The sequence below is a fragment of the Sardina pilchardus genome, chromosome 21, assembly GCF_963854185.1.
Source record: "Sardina pilchardus chromosome 21, fSarPil1.1, whole genome shotgun sequence".
NCBI classification, from domain to species: Eukaryota; Metazoa; Chordata; class Actinopteri; order Clupeiformes; family Clupeidae; genus Sardina; species Sardina pilchardus.
In genome coordinates this window covers 28876447-28893090 of record NC_085014.1, presented here as the reverse complement: position 1 = coordinate 28893090, position 16644 = coordinate 28876447, and the positions used below count along the sequence as shown (strand labels likewise).

The window sequence follows — 16644 nt, the reverse complement described above, 5'->3', positions numbered from 1 at the left end:
CAATAGCCTAGGACATGAATAATAAATAAGTTCAAACACAAGTTCAATAAATAATCACAACTCATTTGTATAATGAAAGGATATGATTAGCATATTATAGCCTACATTATTTATGAAAAAAGACCAGATATGTGGATCACTGTTTAGGGCTAGGAATAACCAAATCAAAATGTGTTATCTTCTCGCTAATTACACCAGCCATGTGTATGCAGTGTATATTCCTTTTAAAACGTATGAAGGAAATTCCCTGGGAATACAATTGTATCAGGCCATACCAGATGTTTCTCTTGTCGGCTATGTTCGTCACGAAGGATGCCCCAGTTTATGAAGTGTCATCCCAGCTTCCCGGTAAGGGCGTGATGACGTGAAACACGTGTCAGCCGCCCTCTCTAACCATCATCACACACATTAGGCTACTGTAATGTGTCGGTACAAGGTTTAAGTATTAAGGACATCGTGTGGGTTGTAAAAAATTGTTGTTGTGTCGAGGAAAGGTAATAAGAGTGTTGGCGTTGCTCAACTGATAAAGGCACGATAGAGCAGAACACATCAGTCAAGGTAGGTGGAGCCCGGTTTGCCTCTGCATGCACAAACGCCGGTTCTTGGCTGCCGCTGAAAAGTACAGTGTAATACGACTCGCTGGCGTTATTCTGTGAGTTGAAGGGTCAGTTAAACGTAATAAATGACTGGAAATTCGTTGAGATACGGACGGATTGCATAGGCACTAACCATAGCCTATAGCTAGCCTGGGCAATGGGCATTACAGTATAGGTGGACAGTGAAAACGCTGTCGAGTAGATAATCTGTTAGTGTTACACTGGCATAGGCTAAGTGATGATGAAGCCAACCTTAATCAATCTAACAAAAAGTAATCTAGCTGTGATGTTCATTTTTGAGAGGCAGCCTACAGCTAAGATCGTAGAGGGATGGATAGACAAAATGACTTCTTGAAAATGATTCCATCCTAATGAACCGAATTAACACCAGCCTACTGGAAGGGTGCTGTCTCTATAAATAATATTGTCACAGGTCTGCTAGACTTTGTTCAAATGTAATGCTCTCAGTCATCAACAAAAAACATGAATTACGCACTGCTTTGCAAAACCTCTCAAACTTGTAGGTGTGCTCACAGTGCCCCCCTTACACACACACACACACACACACACACACACACACACACACACATGCTTGCATGCTTGCCCACACTCATGAGTCATTGTGCTCTATTTATTTCTCTCTCTCTCATCATATGGAGTTGCCTATCACAGAAATTTGAAATGATGGGAGACATAACTGATGAATTCAGGTGTTTCAAATTCTGAAATAATTGTTCTGAAATGTCTGATCTTCATACCTGATTGTATTGTTTTAAACCCCTTAAATTCGTGCAATCCAGCCCTTATATTTTTGGGGAAAACAAAGCATCCGTCTACTTGTTAATTTATTCTTATTTTTAAGAATATTTTCATTAACTCGCATCTAAATAGAGTCAATGTATGACCCACAGAGCCGGTGCACTAGCCTATCTGAAGATAGTCAATCTTGCTTCTTAACTTCTCTCAATGCCCCTATACTCCTACAGCTCCTTTAAGCATCACAGACAAAAAAAACAATTAACTAAAATGTACAAAAATATTACGTTTTCCAACACTCATCGTCATATTCTCGAAAACGGATGAATACTTATTCAGCTGTCTCTGAAAGTTTCTATAATTGATACATTTAACTGGAAATTGGTAGACTGACTTTGTCATCTAGGCTACTCAAAATTCTAGTCAGAATATGACTTTCCGACCTCAAATGTTGTGGGTGTGGCTCAGTTCAGCTGGCATCCAGGCTAGGAAATTAGATTACCTGCTTTTAACAGACCGAAGTTTTTCAGCGCAAAACAGAACAAACTCCTCCTGCATGTGTTTACTCCCACTTTTCCCTCACCCTCCTAGAAATGCATATGCATCAATGCAATGCATATGAAATCTTTTTTTTAGTTGGATGTTGATATGAGAAGAAAAAAGTGGTTGTTCCCTAACGCAGTGCATTTAGTATAAAATGAATGTCCCACACTGGGAACATTATAGTTTGATAGGCCTACTGCAACTGAAGTTAGACTGAGTTAGATTCAGAAGAATCTATCGGTTCACCGGCTCCATTTATTATACCAGCTATCCATCAGATGATTACATTTCTATGTTAAAAAATGTATTAAAAAATAGCTCTTTGTGTGTGCTGCTGCGGAATCTGCCCAGAATATTGCAATCTCTAGTGCATACCTGTGTGGGTATGTGTGTGTCTGTACACACCTGTGTAACTGTGTTTGTGTGTATGTGTGAGTGAGAGTATATTCATATACAGTGCCTCATTAGGTTAGTGCTTAAAATTATTGTTTTACTGATAATATTACTATTCTCCCTAGTTTGTAATTGTTCACTGTTAATTTAATTTGTATTGTTATTTATTTGTATGTCGCTTTGGACAAAGGCGTCTGCTAAATAACCATAGCCATAGCCATAGCCATAGCCATAGCCATAGCCATAGAAAGTTATCATACCCTTTTGAAATAGTTCCTTTTTTTGTCTTACAGCCTGAAATCAAAACCCATTTTTAAAAAAATCTTTTCCAGTTTTATTTACAAATGTAGCTGTACAACATCAAAATAATGAAACAAAAGTCAACAGTTCTGAAAATTAATAAAAAATTAAAAACTAGAATAACAGGGTTGGGAAAGTCATCATACCCCTGACTTAATACTTTGTAAAGCTTCCTTTTGCTTTCATTACAGCCATCAATCTGTTTGGATATGTCTCTATTATAGCTTTGCACACCTAGACAGGGGAATATTTGCCCAATTTTCCGTGCAGAATTGTTAAAATTTAGTCAAATTCTGTAGGGAATGGCGATGGACTGCTCTCTTCAAGTCAATCCACATATTTTCTATAGGATTTAAGTCAGGGCTCTGACTTTGCCACTCAAGGATATTCACCATCCTATCCTTAAGCCACTGCTTTGTTCTTTTGGCAGTATGTTTAGGATTTTTGTCGTGTTGGAAGGCGAATGACCTCCCCATCCTCAGCTGTTTAGGAGAGGGACGCAGGTTTTCCTCAAGAATTTTGGTGTACTTGGCAGCATCCGTTTTCCCTTCTATCCTGACCAATTGCCCAGTCCCCGCTGAAGAGAAACATCCCCAAAACATAATGTTGCCCCCACCATGCTTCAAAGTAGGTATGGTGTGTTTTGGGTGTGTTTGGGTGTGTATACTGTGTTTGGTTAGCGCCTGGAGCTCAGTCCAAAAACTTCAATCTTAGTCTCCAAAAAGTTCGATCTTAGTCTCATCTGACCATATAAGCTTTTTCCACATGGTAGCAGAATATTCCAGATGTGTTTTTGCACTGAACTCCAAGCGCAATGTTTGGCGAAAACCAACACAGTACACCACCCAAAACACACCATACCTAGTGTGAAGCATGGTGGGGGCAACATTATGTTGTGGGGATGTTTCTTTTCAGCGGGAACTGGGCAATTGGTCAGGATAGAAGGGAAAATGGATGCTGCCAAGTACACCCACATTCTTAAGGAAAACCTGCGTCCCTCTCCTAGACAGCTGAGGATGGGGAGGTCATTCGCCTTCCAACACGACAATAATCCTAAACATACTGCCAAAAGAACAAAGCAGTGGCTTAAGGATAGGATGGTGAATATCCTTGAGTGGCAAAGTCAGAGCCCTGACTTAAATCCTATAGAAAATATGTGGATTGACTTGAAGAGAGCAGTCCATCGCCATTCCCTATAGAATTTGACTAAATTTTAACATTTCTGTACGGAAAATTGGGCAAATATTCCCCTATCTAGGTATGCAAAGCTATAATAGAGACATATCCAAACAGATTGATGGCTGTAATGAAAGCAAAAGGAAGCTTTACAAAGTATTAAGTCAGGGGTATGATGACTTTTCCAACCCTGTTATTCTAGTTTTTCATTTTTTATTAATTTTCAGAACTGTTTACTTTTTTTTCATTATTTTGATGTTGTACAGCTAAATTTGTTAATAAAACTGGAAAAGATTTTTTTTTAAATGGGTTTTGATTTCAGGCTGTAAGACAAAAAAAGTAACTATTTCAAAAGGGTATGATAACTTTCTATAGGCACTGTATGTGTGTGTGTGTGTGTGTGTGTGGGGGGGGGGGGGGGGGGGGGGTGCGTGTGTGAGTGAGTGTGTGTATATTTCAGGTGTGTGTGTGTGTGTGTGTGTGTGTGTGTGCATGTGTGCGTGTAAATGTAAAAAGTCTAAGGTGATTTAATGCACAGATACACACACACACACACACATCTAAAAGTGGTGATTAGGGGATCAGTCCCCTAATTGCATGAAATATGGCATGCATACAAAAATGAATAAGAATACAGCTTGTCAAATTTAATTAACTTTGACCAAAAGCTTCTATTTTTTAGCAGCCTTCTGGAGCACCAAATGTCATAGGACTCATCAACCATGAGTGAAAAAAAGACGTTTTTCTGTTGCAGTACAGTATTAACTTCCTTAAACTACTGCTAGAAGGCTTCGAGAATGTTATATTGCAGATCTAAAAACATATACTGTAGCCTCTGTCTGCTGTTAATGACCCAAGTATTACAAAAACGGAATGAGTTTTATTTAACAAGAACTTGGAAAGGTTTCAACTGTGTTTTACTGAGCTGTGTGTCCTTTAGTCTGGTCAGCCTGACACCACACGTCAACGCTGTGGCAGGATGACAGACGAGGGGGAGCAGTTTTACAACGTCCAAGTGGGGGACTCAACCTTCAATATACTCAAACGCTACCAACAACTTCGTGCCATTGGATCTGGGGCACAGGGAATTGTGTGGTAAGCAACTGCTAAAAAGTGTGCCCTCAGCATCATTAAATAGTTTCTACAGAAATTCATTAGTCCAGTGAGTATTCTTCATGTGTTTGTATGCAGGCATTTAGCTGCTGCTCTCATCCAGAGGGACGTAAGAGCACTAATTACAGGGAGGGCCCTGTGGAGCAGTCCAGGGTTAAGTGCCTTGCTCTGGGGCACCGCAGTGGCAGCTCCTATTGAGCCCATCACTCTCTTCCTCACACTGGGAAGTCCAGATATCTAACAGCTAGAGCAGCACGGCCCTGTTCTGTTATCAGAATACCTCCAGCACCTCATAGTACACTTCTCCCTAGTTATTGCTCTCAGCAGCCTTACAACATCAGTGCAGCGTCATTTAATGAGCACAAGCATTTCTCCACGTTTTAAATGTAAGAACAACATTTCATATAATCTATATTATATCTGTTTTATTTGTTTGTTTGTTTTTTGTTCAAAGCTCTGCTATGGACACAGTTCTGGATATCCCAGTTGCAGTGAAGAAACTGAGTCGTCCTTTCCAGAACCAAACCCACGCCAAACGGGCCTACAGGGAGCTGGTCCTGCTCAAGTGTGTCAACCACAAAAATGTATGGGCCATTTTATTGAACATCAAATACTATTGACCATCACTACTCTAGCACGGTTTTGAATTTCTCAGTGTGAGTCAGATTTGGGATTCTTAATCTGTATGGTGTACAGGCCGTTTCTTCTGTCACTTTAATGGATAGGACACTATGGGAAACATGATGCTGCCCCAGCTGACTAGCCATCATGTGAATTGTCACGACTCATTTGACGCAAACTGTCTCTGTATGCAGATTATCAGACTCATCAATGTCTTCACACCTCAGAAATCTTTGGAGGATTTTCAGGACTTGTAAGTGTCTGTTTGCTTTCAGTCACAGTCTTTATTTAGTGTGAATGGACCAGATGAAGACATCGTTATCCTGCTGTTGTGATGTGCTCCCCAGGTACCTTGTGATGGAGCTGATGGATGCCAATCTTTGTCAGGTTATCCACATGGATCTGGACCATGAGAGGTTGTCCTATCTGCTCTACCAGATGCTCTGTGGAATTCATCACCTCCACTCGGCTGGAATCATTCACAGGGTGATTTTTTGAAGATCTATTTATCTTTCTCTCCCTCTTTCTGTCTCTATCTTTTTATCTCTATTTCTCTCTCTATATGGGGAGAACATGTATTTGATACCAGGAATATAAAATCATCATTTGACAATTGATCTTAATGCCTAATTAAAAAAAATAGTAAAAATCAAACCGCTAAGGATACCAATGTTCTTTGCGATTGAAGAATGTATCGTAAACAAGTAAATGTTCCAGTAGGCCTATTAGCCTGTTTGATTTGCATTGAGCTCAATGAGCATCATACAGGCTAATAGGCCTACTGGAAAAAGCACCATGCCAATCTCTAGCTATGGTGAAGGGTATGTGATGATGTGGGGCTATTTTAATTCCAAAGGCCAAGGGAACTTTATCAGGATGCATAGTAGCCTATCCTGGATCCATGAAATAGCTGGCCTTTAAAAATAAGAAAATATAAAAATCCTCCTGCTTCTATGGGAATTTAACATAAGGGTCAAATACTTCCTTCCCCCTAACATTTAAGGAAGAACATGTATTTATGTACGATACATTCTTCAATCACAAAGAAAATTGGTGTCCTTAGCTGTTTGATTAAGATTCATTAAGATCAATTGTCAAATGATGATTTTATATTCCTCTTTTTAGGCAACTTAAGCATGGTATCAAATACATGTTCGCCCCACAGTGTGTGTGTGTGTGTGTGTGTGTGTGTGTGTGTGTGTGTGTGTGTGTGTGTGTGTGTGTGAGACAGAGATCTGAGTATAGACTATATTATTTCTGTATTGCAGGACTTGAAGCCCAGCAACATTGTGGTCCAAACGGATTGCACACTGAAGATTTTAGATTTTGGCCTTGCACGGACGGCCTGCGCTAATTTCATGATGACTCCCTACGTGGTGACCAGATATTATAGGGCACCAGAAGTCATTTTAGGGATGAAGTACAAGGAGAACGGTAAGGGAGAAATATGTCTTCTATAATGAAGGTTTTGCCCTCCTAGAAAGTTAATAATGGGGAGTTAATAATAACATATGCTACTTTAGTAATTTATTGCTTTAAATAATACACTTAAATAAATAAAAAGTCTCAAACAAACTCATTGTTACATCATATGAGATGTGATCTTAGCTTAGAAATCTAGACGCCCCTAGCGGCAGCAAATGTAATTTGGCTGGCGGGGCAGTCTAGGCACGATCCATAAAGCTTAGAAGCTGAGTACTGGAAAATCAAGCGGGCCAATCACAGCGTGTATAAAGTAGATGGGCGGGCTTAACATAATGGTGACTGACATGCGACCAGAAGTTGCGACGGTAACGCATCTTGCTATTTGAAAACAAGAAGATGATTCGTTTAGCGTTATCCTATTGCGAGGAGAGGGAAGGTTATGCATCCTGCCACTTGAAAACAAGAAGATGATTCGTTTAGCGTTATCCTATTGCAGAGAGGGAATTTGAAAGACAACTGTTTATCCCACCCCTCCGATTGAGCCCTGACTACGGTGAGTTCCCAGACCCTACATCTTGATGTGGGTCTGGCTCGTCAGGCTAATGTGATCTACCAAAACCACCATATCACATATGAGATGTGATCTACCAAAACCACCATGTTACATGTGAGATGTGATCTACCAAAACCACCATATTACATATGTGATGTGCTCTACCAAAACCACAATTTCCTGGTTGGCATCACATATGGGTATTAGTACCCATGACGACCTAGGTTCAATTCCAGCCTGCGGTCATGTCCCGATCTCACCCTGTCTCTCTCCTCGCCTGACATAGCCATCCCCACTGCTATATCAACACTTGATTCCTGGCACTCTTTGTGGCAGGTTTTGTGATGACAACACACATTATATTCTTTGAAAACACACTTTCTTTGCATAATGTGTAATACAAACTGCACAGTCCTTACACTGAACAAAAGAATAATCATTGGTCCACTGTTGTTTGAAAACTCTGCACTCTCCATCAATTTTTCGTTTAACGCTAGCCATTTTGCTGTCCTGAACACTGACAGTTCTCTGCGCGTGCGTTGTCTGTCACTGCTTGATCTCGAGCATGTCGGGTGATGAAAATATAAATAGTTCATTTTATAACTAAATGTCAATTTTCAACTGAAAAAAATCAACAAAATACCAGATGCAGACATGTTTTTTGACATGACATGTTATTTGTATGTCGCTTTGGACAAAGGCGTCTGCTAAATAACCATAACCATAACCATAACCATAACCATAACCATGTTATTATTTTCCAAAAAGCAATTTAAAAGAAATAGGCCATGACGACTTTTTGGGATTGCTGTATAGGGCCAATTCAAGTAGTGGGGGGTAGAGGGGCTGGGGGGGGGGGGGCAGTCAAAGGTGGACAGTTATTCTCTGAGCAGCCAAACATATTTATCTGAACTCATACATACTGTATAGTGGTATGTATACCACACATGTTACAGTAACTCATGCGTATAGTGTTATGTGTACCTCTACCATGTAACCGTGATCCTGCTTCTTTGTAGTTGACCTATGGTCTGTAGGCTGCATAATGGCGGAAATGGTTCTGCACCGGATCTTGTTTCCTGGGAAAGACTGTATCCTTCTTGGCAGTGTTATTGTTTAACCAGTGCATACTGACCATGGTGTTTAATGAGTTTTTGAGTTTGGCACTTGTTTGCATGTCATGTCAGGTTATTGACGTTTGTGTTATTATAGACATAAGATAGACATATATTATCATATTAAAAATACATGTCCGTGTAATCACTTGTGTTTGTTCACCCTTTCTACAGATTGTGTTTATTTCTGTGGATTCTGTGTTCTGTTTGCCATCTGCGTACCATTTTATATTATGTATGTATCCTTTTCCATTTTATCCCATGTTTCATTTGTTTCATTTCCCCATTCTCTTCCCCTTTCTGCACTATGAGAATGTTGCCTGTTCTGCCACCAGTGGGAGGCAGTCTCCTCTGACTGTTGCACAACACCCTGCATCATTACTGACTTGATGGAATGTGCATGCATACTGTCTCTCAGCTATATGATTACATTCATTCAAAGTTTTGAAAGAGAAACAAATGATGTAATTTTGTATCATTTGTTTTTGCTCCATTTTGAGACAATTTTGCTTCATTTTGAGGAAACATGTCTCTTCACCATCCTAATACAACAAGATCTTAACCACAATGATCAGACATTGACCAGTGGAACAAAATTATTGAAGTCCTTGGTACACCATGCTTGGAGTTTATGAGTCAACTCATGGAAACTGTCAGGAATTATGTCATGAGTAAGCCCCAGTTCCCAGGAATCAATTTTGCTGAGGTGCTGCCAGACTGGGCCTTCCCCTGTGAATCTGAACAAGATAAGCTAAAAAGTAAGCCTTCTGCTCCGGACCCTTTGTGTTTCTCTCACTGCACTTCTGTGTATTTAAAGTGGAATGAAAGTTCATGTGCCTTGTTTATTTGTACACCTTTTATTCACATAGAAAAGATATATTTTTCATGACGGGTTTATCCTTTTATCAGAACTTTTGAGGTTGTGGCAAAGAGCAAACGGTTCAGAATAAATTGCATTACAGTCCTGTTGCTCCATTGGCCTCCAGGGCTGTTGCCTTGGTAGCAAAACCATCTCTCAAAGTTTTATTGTTGCCATGACAGCCAGCCAAGCACGAGATCTTCTCTCCAAGATGCTTGTTATTGACCCTGAGAGAAGAATATCTGTGCAGGAAGCCTTAAATCACCCCTACATTCAGTTGTGGTATGACCCATCAGAAGTCAAAGCTGTGAGTAGACTATTTCATTGAGATATACACCTGGGGGTTCATGCCTTCTCATGGCTTGTTTTGATGTTTTCACTTGTGTGTTTTTACTTCGACTTCTTCCGTCTGTGTTTTGCATGCTCCACAGCCACCTCCGCACATTTCCGATAAGCAGCTGGATGAGCGAGAGCACAGCATTGAGCAGTGGAAAGGTGATTCCTCCTCAAGCGAATGAAATACAAGTCATCTGTACAATGACAGGACTACCCTGAGTATGCTATACTGAGATTTGCTTTTTCCACAGTGTTGATATTTGAAGAGATCATGGACTGGGAGGATAGAAGTGAACTAAACACGGGACTGCAGAGGGAGGAGTCATTGGGTATCTATGATCCATTTCTCTGTAGGCTTGCCACACACAATTGGTATCATGTGTCTGCAGTCGGTGACATTTTCCAGTAACAAAAGAATCTTTTTTGTCTCGTCCTTTGTATTTTGTGTGTGTGTGTGTGTGTGTGTGTGTGTGTGTGTGTGTGTGTGTGTGTGTGTGTGTGTGTGCGTGTTTGTATGATAGACTCAGCTGTGAGCAGTGCCACAGGCATCGTACAGTCCGCCTCCATCTATGACATGTCTTCCGTGTCCACAGAGCAGACTCTTGCTTCGGACACCGACAGCAGCATTGCGGACCCCCTCAGTGACCCGCCGGACGAGGGCCTATGATGGGACGCTAGATCTCCACACTGCCTGTGGCACACATCGGCCTCTCCCCCACACAACACCTCCCCCTGGTGTTACATGGTTATGCTTTGTTTTATATTTATGTGGGTCTTTACTTGTGAAGTCCCATTTTCAGCCCAAGGTGGTTCTTGGTACAGTATCTTGCCAATATGATTTCGGTCCCAGATGTACTCTAGTTTCATCTAGTGGCCTTTTATACCAAGATAGCACCACTACTGTGGATTCCATGAGGTGGTGCATGTCTGAATTACTTGAAATATACTTGAAGTAGACTTCAAGTAGCAATGTGCAATTCCATTTTATTTATTCATCTGACAATAATGAACCAAAGTATTTAATATTAAACTGAATTTGGCTCAGTATGCCCATTTTTTATTTGAATCTCAGTGCAGGGTGTATCCGTATAGGGGTGTATAAGTTCTTCATTAATTTCAGGAAATAGTTTTGTGGTAAATCAGTTACAGCCAGTTGTGATCAGGGTTAGATGGATTGGTATGTAAATGTCCAGTTCACTGAAGAGCTACTGACGTAGAGGTCAGAAAAACTGGCATGGCAACTGAGAACTGAATGTTTCTTAGCACCTGTAAACACCTGTACGCTTTCAGCACTATTCATATTGGGGAGCTGAACGAAGTGACTTTGTTGATGATCAAAAAGTAAGCATGCAGTCCTGCCTTCTGCCAAAATATTCATTTGGTTTTACAAACCTTCATCTTTGTTTTGTTGTTAACAAACATGTGTGCATGTGTGTGCTCCTGAGTAAGTGTAATTTACCAGAGGACTCTGTGTGTGTGCATGCCTATTTAATGAATGTAATGATATGATCCACCACCACTGGACCATATGCTCCTTGTACTAATATACTGAGTACATTCTACATGTGAAGGACACATTATATACAGTACAGGGACCCCAAAGTGGATGTGGATTAAAATGAGGACATCTCACAAGTTGAATTGTGAAGTGTTCTGACCATAGTATGCATTGTGTGTTGTGCAATGGCCTCTATAAATGATCTGCAAACTGGTCTTTGTTTTCTCTGTGATGTTTCTGTGGGAACGGCCAGTGTGCGTAAAATACTGTACGTAATAACCCAGCAAGTATAACCCAGCGCTAAAAGACAGCTAGACTGTGTGTAACAGCTCTTGGCTCAAAAGCTTTAAATTGGTATTTTACCACATAATAATATGTTATGTGACTACTTTGTAATTCACACTTACCTCCAAAGAAAACAAGATCGTTATTAGCTGGCTATATAAATGTCTTCGATCATTATAAATGAATTCCATGGTCATGTGAAAAGTGGTTTATGATTGTGAACCGGTCGGTCATGAAATATCATGAGTATACCCTTTGTGTTAGTTAGTGTGCCTTTTTTTGTTAATTCTGAAGGAACAGTGAAGCGCATGATGCTTTGAATGCACAACAGTATTTCACAGAAACCTTTAATCATGACTTCAGAAGCACATATTCTGTAGATCACTATTATTATTATTATTATTATTCTTGAGTAGTGGAACACTTGAACTTCAGCTCTGAAACCTTTCCAGGCATGGATAAGATATGCTGCCAGGAAAATGAGCCTTACTATATGATGACAAAATTCAATGAAATGATCTATTTGAATCCAGGAAATTTGTTTTTAATTAAATGGAGAAAAATCTTAATTCAAAATGGAAACATGGAAAGCAATTATTCATTTATGAGTTACTTTTAATTGAAATTTCAACTTTTGACAATATTGGCAGGTTATTGCACTCTTACAGTAATGGTAGCAGTTACCAAAGGAAACCCTGGGACCTAAAAACATAAACTTGGGAATTACCTTTCTCATACCACCTAAAACCAGATGACTGTTACCTCTGCTTAGAACTGGTATCAACACCAGTGTACATGAGAGTAGTATTTTCTGGGTGTCACTGTCATGTGTCAGAAACCCTGCACGATGCGCTCGGTTTTCTTGGCCTCGTTGGTGAGCTCGCCGAAGGCGTCGAAGAACTGCTCCATCTGGCTCTGGAGCTCGCTGTTGCGGCGGTCGGCGTCGGCCCGCGCCCGCTCCACCTCACACAGCCGCAGCTCCACGGCGCGGTACCAGCGGCGCTGCTGCTCCAGGTTGGCCCTCAGCCCCAGCACCTCCGCCTCCAGCGCCTCGTTCCGCTGCTCCAGCCTGACGGGCCGGGTGGAGGCCAGGTGGAGGCCAGGTGGAGGCCAGAGTACACATGGAGGCAGATAACAGAGGAGCCTAATCAGCATGGGCATCTTTATTGAGTTTGGGGCTGCTGTTGACTTGCTATTCACCATCTCCTGTGATGGCCCTAGTTGAAGTTATACAGTGACAACACTGATCATTTCTACTTCAAATATTTTGAAGAGGGTGCTAGTCATAATCATTTAATGGCTCTATTGCATGTACCACTTACAGTACTGTGTGTCTGCTTCAGAATTGTTCCCAGATATTTGAGTGGGTTCCCATGGTCCATGGATTAAAAACCTCCCAGGAGCTACAGTAAGCATGTAAACTTCTTTTTAATTGTATTCATCCTTTCCTAAAGTTCACCTTGTAAACGACAAAGTGATTGTGCTGCTTGTAGACATAGCAGACACTCTCATCTTATCTTAAAAGAACCAGGAAATGTTCTGCAAGGATTGAAAGTCCGACCTTTCCTCTGAGTCTATATTAGTTGGGTGGAAGTATGTGGGAGTGTCTTGTTCAGCAGCAGCACTGCAAATAGCTGCTTCCAGCATTACACTAGAAATAGAGTCCATTTCATCTCAGTGCCTGTTTTCCTGTTTTGTTTATGGCTGCAGAGACTTGACTGAAGAGAAAACAACATCACGATTTAAACCATAGGAGTTAACCCTCCATTAACCCCACACATCTTCAACCTTGCCCTGCACAGTAAAAATGCTGAAAGGAAAGCCAATCACTTAGGAAGAGGAACTAATCAGGCTGTCTAATGATGTCTACACCAAATTATTTAATTTCACCTCAGTATAGCCAATAATTTTAAAGGATTTTCTGCCTCTTATTTCAAAAATGAAATGTAAGGATTTGAAAGCAAAATGAGCCTTACCTCCTTATTTGGCTTTCATACTCGTCCCTCTGTCGGGCTATCTGCTGCTTGATGCTGGTGAGAAGCACGGTCATTGTGCTGGACGGCTGGCTGGACTGCTGGACCACGTGGACCTCAGGGTGGCTGGTTGATGGTGGAAGAGCCGCAGGTAAGGAAGAGGGGTAAGGGGTTGGGACCAGCGGCAGATTTAGAGAGAGCGGAGCGTGGAGGTCTCTAGTGCCTTGATGTAAGACGTCTCCAGCAATGTCTCTGACAAAAGGTTGCGTCTGAGGTTCTGTGCTGGAGAACGGGTGTGGAACCTTTAAGATTTTTGGCCTGGACTCCACTGCCGTGAAAAGAAAGGGGTCGGGTTTGCAACCGCTTCTCTTGTTGGGCTGGCCTTTTGCTCCTCGGCTTTTGTCCTCCAGACTCTCACAAGAGGACATCCATCTGTTCTCTGTCCTCCATGTGAAGTCTGTCCAGTCCTTGGGCTCCGAGAGCTCCGACGCGCTCTCGCTGCGGTCCGTGTCCAGGCTGTCCTCCGTGGGGCTCCTGGGCAGTTCCAGGTTGTCGTAGAGGGAGAGGATGCTCTCGTGTGTACTGCCACAGCTAACAGTGTCATGGTCCTCAGCGGCCAGCTTTGGCCAGCCCTGTCCCCCCGTGGCCCATCCACTGCTTCCTGGGCCGCTTGGACCGCTGCCATCCTCTCTCCCTCGGAGCGTGGGAACCGCGGCAGGAAGGACGGTGACCGGGGCAGGGAGAGCGCTGGTCACCCCGAGGTCGCTGCTCTCTGAGTGGGACAGGCAGTTATCGTACAGAGGGTCAGTGAAGGCAGAGCTGGCCCTTCTGCGTGTGCCCAAGGGAATGGTCCTCAGCTCCATGGCCCGCCCAGTTAGATGGCCAGTGGGACCAGCGTGGTCAGGGAGGACTGGACACTGTGAGGATTAGGTCCACTAGGGGCTGGGTCTCCCGTCTAGCCCTGCTGCTCAATGGCTCTGTCCACCTGGGGCATATCCTCTGACACGGAGTGTTGTGGTGTGACACGAGAGGGATACGGGACCAATGTACTCTCTCTCTCTCCCTCTCCCTCTCTCTCTCCCTCTCTCTTCTCTCTCTCCCTCTCTCTCTCTCTCTCTCTCTCTCTCTCTCTGCATTACATGAAGATCAGCTGTTGCCCAGCTCCCAGTGGGAGGGCCAAGTCATCTAAGAGCACATCCTTATTCAGAGGAGTGCACATGTGTTCTAATTGTGAGCCTCACTGACAGTGAGGTATACTTGTACAGCACAGTACAGTACAGTACTGAGGTACAGTACACTACTTGGCAAGCAGAAATTTCATCTTGCTGATGGTCTTTTGTAAATGTTCGTAGGGTCATTCTGCAGAGACACTGACTTTGAACTCTCCTGTTGACCAGAATGTCTTTTCCTACAATCCAAACACATCATGTTTTCAAAGTAATTGCAATATTTAAGACAGTGGTAGCATTTGATCATGTTGTACATTGCACAGCACTTGAATTCAAGTCTACTGATGATTTATTTTATTTTGTTTCTTAATATTTTGTTTCTGGCAACATTGAAACATTAAAACAACAAACATGACACAAGAGCTGTCGGCCGACTGCAGACCCTCTCCCTGTCGCGCAATATGAACCAAAGTGAAATCAAACTCCAGCAACTGCACTCTGAGCCAGATGATAGAAAGACCAAGCAATGGTGAGACCTCTTGAGGGTTAAAAAGGGCAACATCTTGTATGTTTACATGTTCATATGACTTTCAGGAACTTCCAATAGCTGAGAATCTAGGATAGAAAGGGTTGAGGATATGGAATATGTCCAGGAGTATCTTTATAAAAATAAAAAAAAGCAAAGCATGCACATCCAATCTCTAAAATCTGGGTGCTGGACAAACTGGATATCAAATGAATCGAAGAAATTGTCTGAGGAAGGGCTAACGCCCGAAACCTCACAATATAAAATTATTTATCAGGAGCTCATGGTACAAGAGTGTCTTTATATCAACAGATTTTTGAAGGAGGCTATGCATTCTATGACACAATTTGCTGACATTTGTAATCATTAAATGTTTGGAATGTAAAGATGGCTTTCCATAAAAAAAAAAAGAAAAAAGAAAATGAGCCACATTTCACCTGATTAAACTGCACTGTATCTTGTCTACCCAGGAATGACCTATGGAATGACCAAAATGACCAGTAATGACATGTTTGGTCTTTCCTTGCAGACTGACATTGGGCATTTAACTGGACACTGCATTGCACAATAATGAAACTGGGAACAGAGATCTCCGGTCTGATGTAGTTGATGATGTTGATCACTAGGTGGAGATGTATTCACATGGACTCACTGTGGTGATCAGGGAGGCATGTCCTCATACCACAGAGTAGAATGTCAAATAAGCCACAAGGCAGCATTATGTCAAGTGCTGGTGAACCACAAAACACTTCTTCTTCCCTCATTCCTGTGCATGAGTCTTCCATTGGAATGAACTGAATTGCCAGTCGCTAAAACTAACCATGAAACCAAATATCTTATTTGAGAAAGTCTGAGGATTATCAAGGAAAACATCTGCATACACTTTAAGACTGTTTCCAAATTAGCTGTTGCTTAAACCACAGTAAGGGTGTTTTGATGAAAATTAAATTACAATATTGCATATGAAAAATGCATATGAATCAGAGTTGTTAATGGGGGTAGATAGTAGTGACTTGGAATGTGGTATAACGTGTTGAAAGGATTTGTTCATGTGAAACAAATCTCGATAAAAGCCATAGGCCTAACTGGTTCAGAAATTATAAGAACATGGTATCTAGCTACTTTCACTGTCTTAATTCAGAATACATTGGGGTGATTCAGTACCACAGTGAAAATGACTGATAATTTAGGGATAATCTTTATTTCTTAGTGTGAAATGTCTATATCAGTTCATGTGTTCAGTTCAGCCATGGCTCTGAGAGAGACATGCGCGAGCACAAGACATTCCTCACTCTCCTAGACCTGCGTAGTTGTTTGTAACCACGACAACAGCTGCCATGGCAACTCTGATCCCTGTTTTAAATAATAAAGCATCAAGAGGTATAAAAAAAAAAGTAGCTAAGATGG

At 41.7% G+C, this 16644-nt stretch overlaps 2 protein-coding genes across 3 annotated transcripts; one reads left to right on the top strand and one right to left on the bottom strand.

The window, feature by feature from the left end:
- The first annotated feature begins 458 nt into the window (after window positions 1-458).
- On the top strand, window positions 459-11485 carry LOC134068406 (mitogen-activated protein kinase 9-like). 2 transcript variants are annotated; one of them, XM_062524001.1, is made up of 12 exons: window positions 459-558; window positions 4705-4859; window positions 5332-5461; window positions 5693-5751; window positions 5846-5984; window positions 6767-6932; window positions 8496-8567; window positions 9167-9349; window positions 9633-9757; window positions 9882-9945; window positions 10038-10115; window positions 10380-11485. In XM_062524001.1, exons 2-12 carry the CDS (start codon window positions 4744-4746, stop codon window positions 10451-10453), a joined length of 1206 nt encoding a protein of 401 aa, XP_062379985.1. In that variant the 5' UTR covers window positions 459-558; window positions 4705-4743; the 3' UTR covers window positions 10454-11485. The 2 variants fall into 2 exon arrangements, with proteins under 2 accessions (XP_062379985.1, XP_062379984.1); XM_062524000.1 differs by having other exon boundaries at window positions 10308-11485.
- A 612-nt stretch (window positions 11486-12097) lies between these two features.
- On the bottom strand, window positions 12098-14596 carry LOC134069070 (rho GTPase-activating protein 25-like). The gene is made up of 2 exons (XM_062524925.1): window positions 13546-14596; window positions 12098-12638 (listed from the first exon to the last, which is right to left on the bottom strand). The coding sequence occupies exons 1-2, from the start codon at window positions 14403-14405 to the stop codon at window positions 12401-12403; spliced, it is 1098 nt and encodes a 365-aa protein (XP_062380909.1). The 5' UTR covers window positions 14406-14596; the 3' UTR covers window positions 12098-12400.
- Between the last annotated feature and the right edge of the window lie 2048 nt (window positions 14597-16644).

Coding starts and splice junctions, on each gene's coding strand:
- LOC134069070 (XM_062524925.1), bottom strand. CDS start 14,405: ATGGAGCTGAGGACCATTCCCTTGGGCACACGCAGAAGGGCCAGCTCT. Junction 12,639..13,545: donor TATGAAAGCCAAATAAGGAG/GTAAGGCTCATT, acceptor CCGGCCCGTCAG/GCTGGAGCAGCGGAACGAGG.
- LOC134068406 (XM_062524000.1), top strand. CDS start 4,744: ATGACAGACGAGGGGGAGCAGTTTTACAACGTCCAAGTGGGGGACTCA. Junction 9,350..9,632: donor TGAACAAGATAAGCTAAAAA/GTAAGCCTTCTG, acceptor TTGCCATGACAG/CCAGCCAAGCACGAGATCTT. Junction 10,116..10,307: donor GCAGAGGGAGGAGTCATTGG/GTATCTATGATC, acceptor TTTGTATGATAG/ACTCAGCTGTGAGCAGTGCC.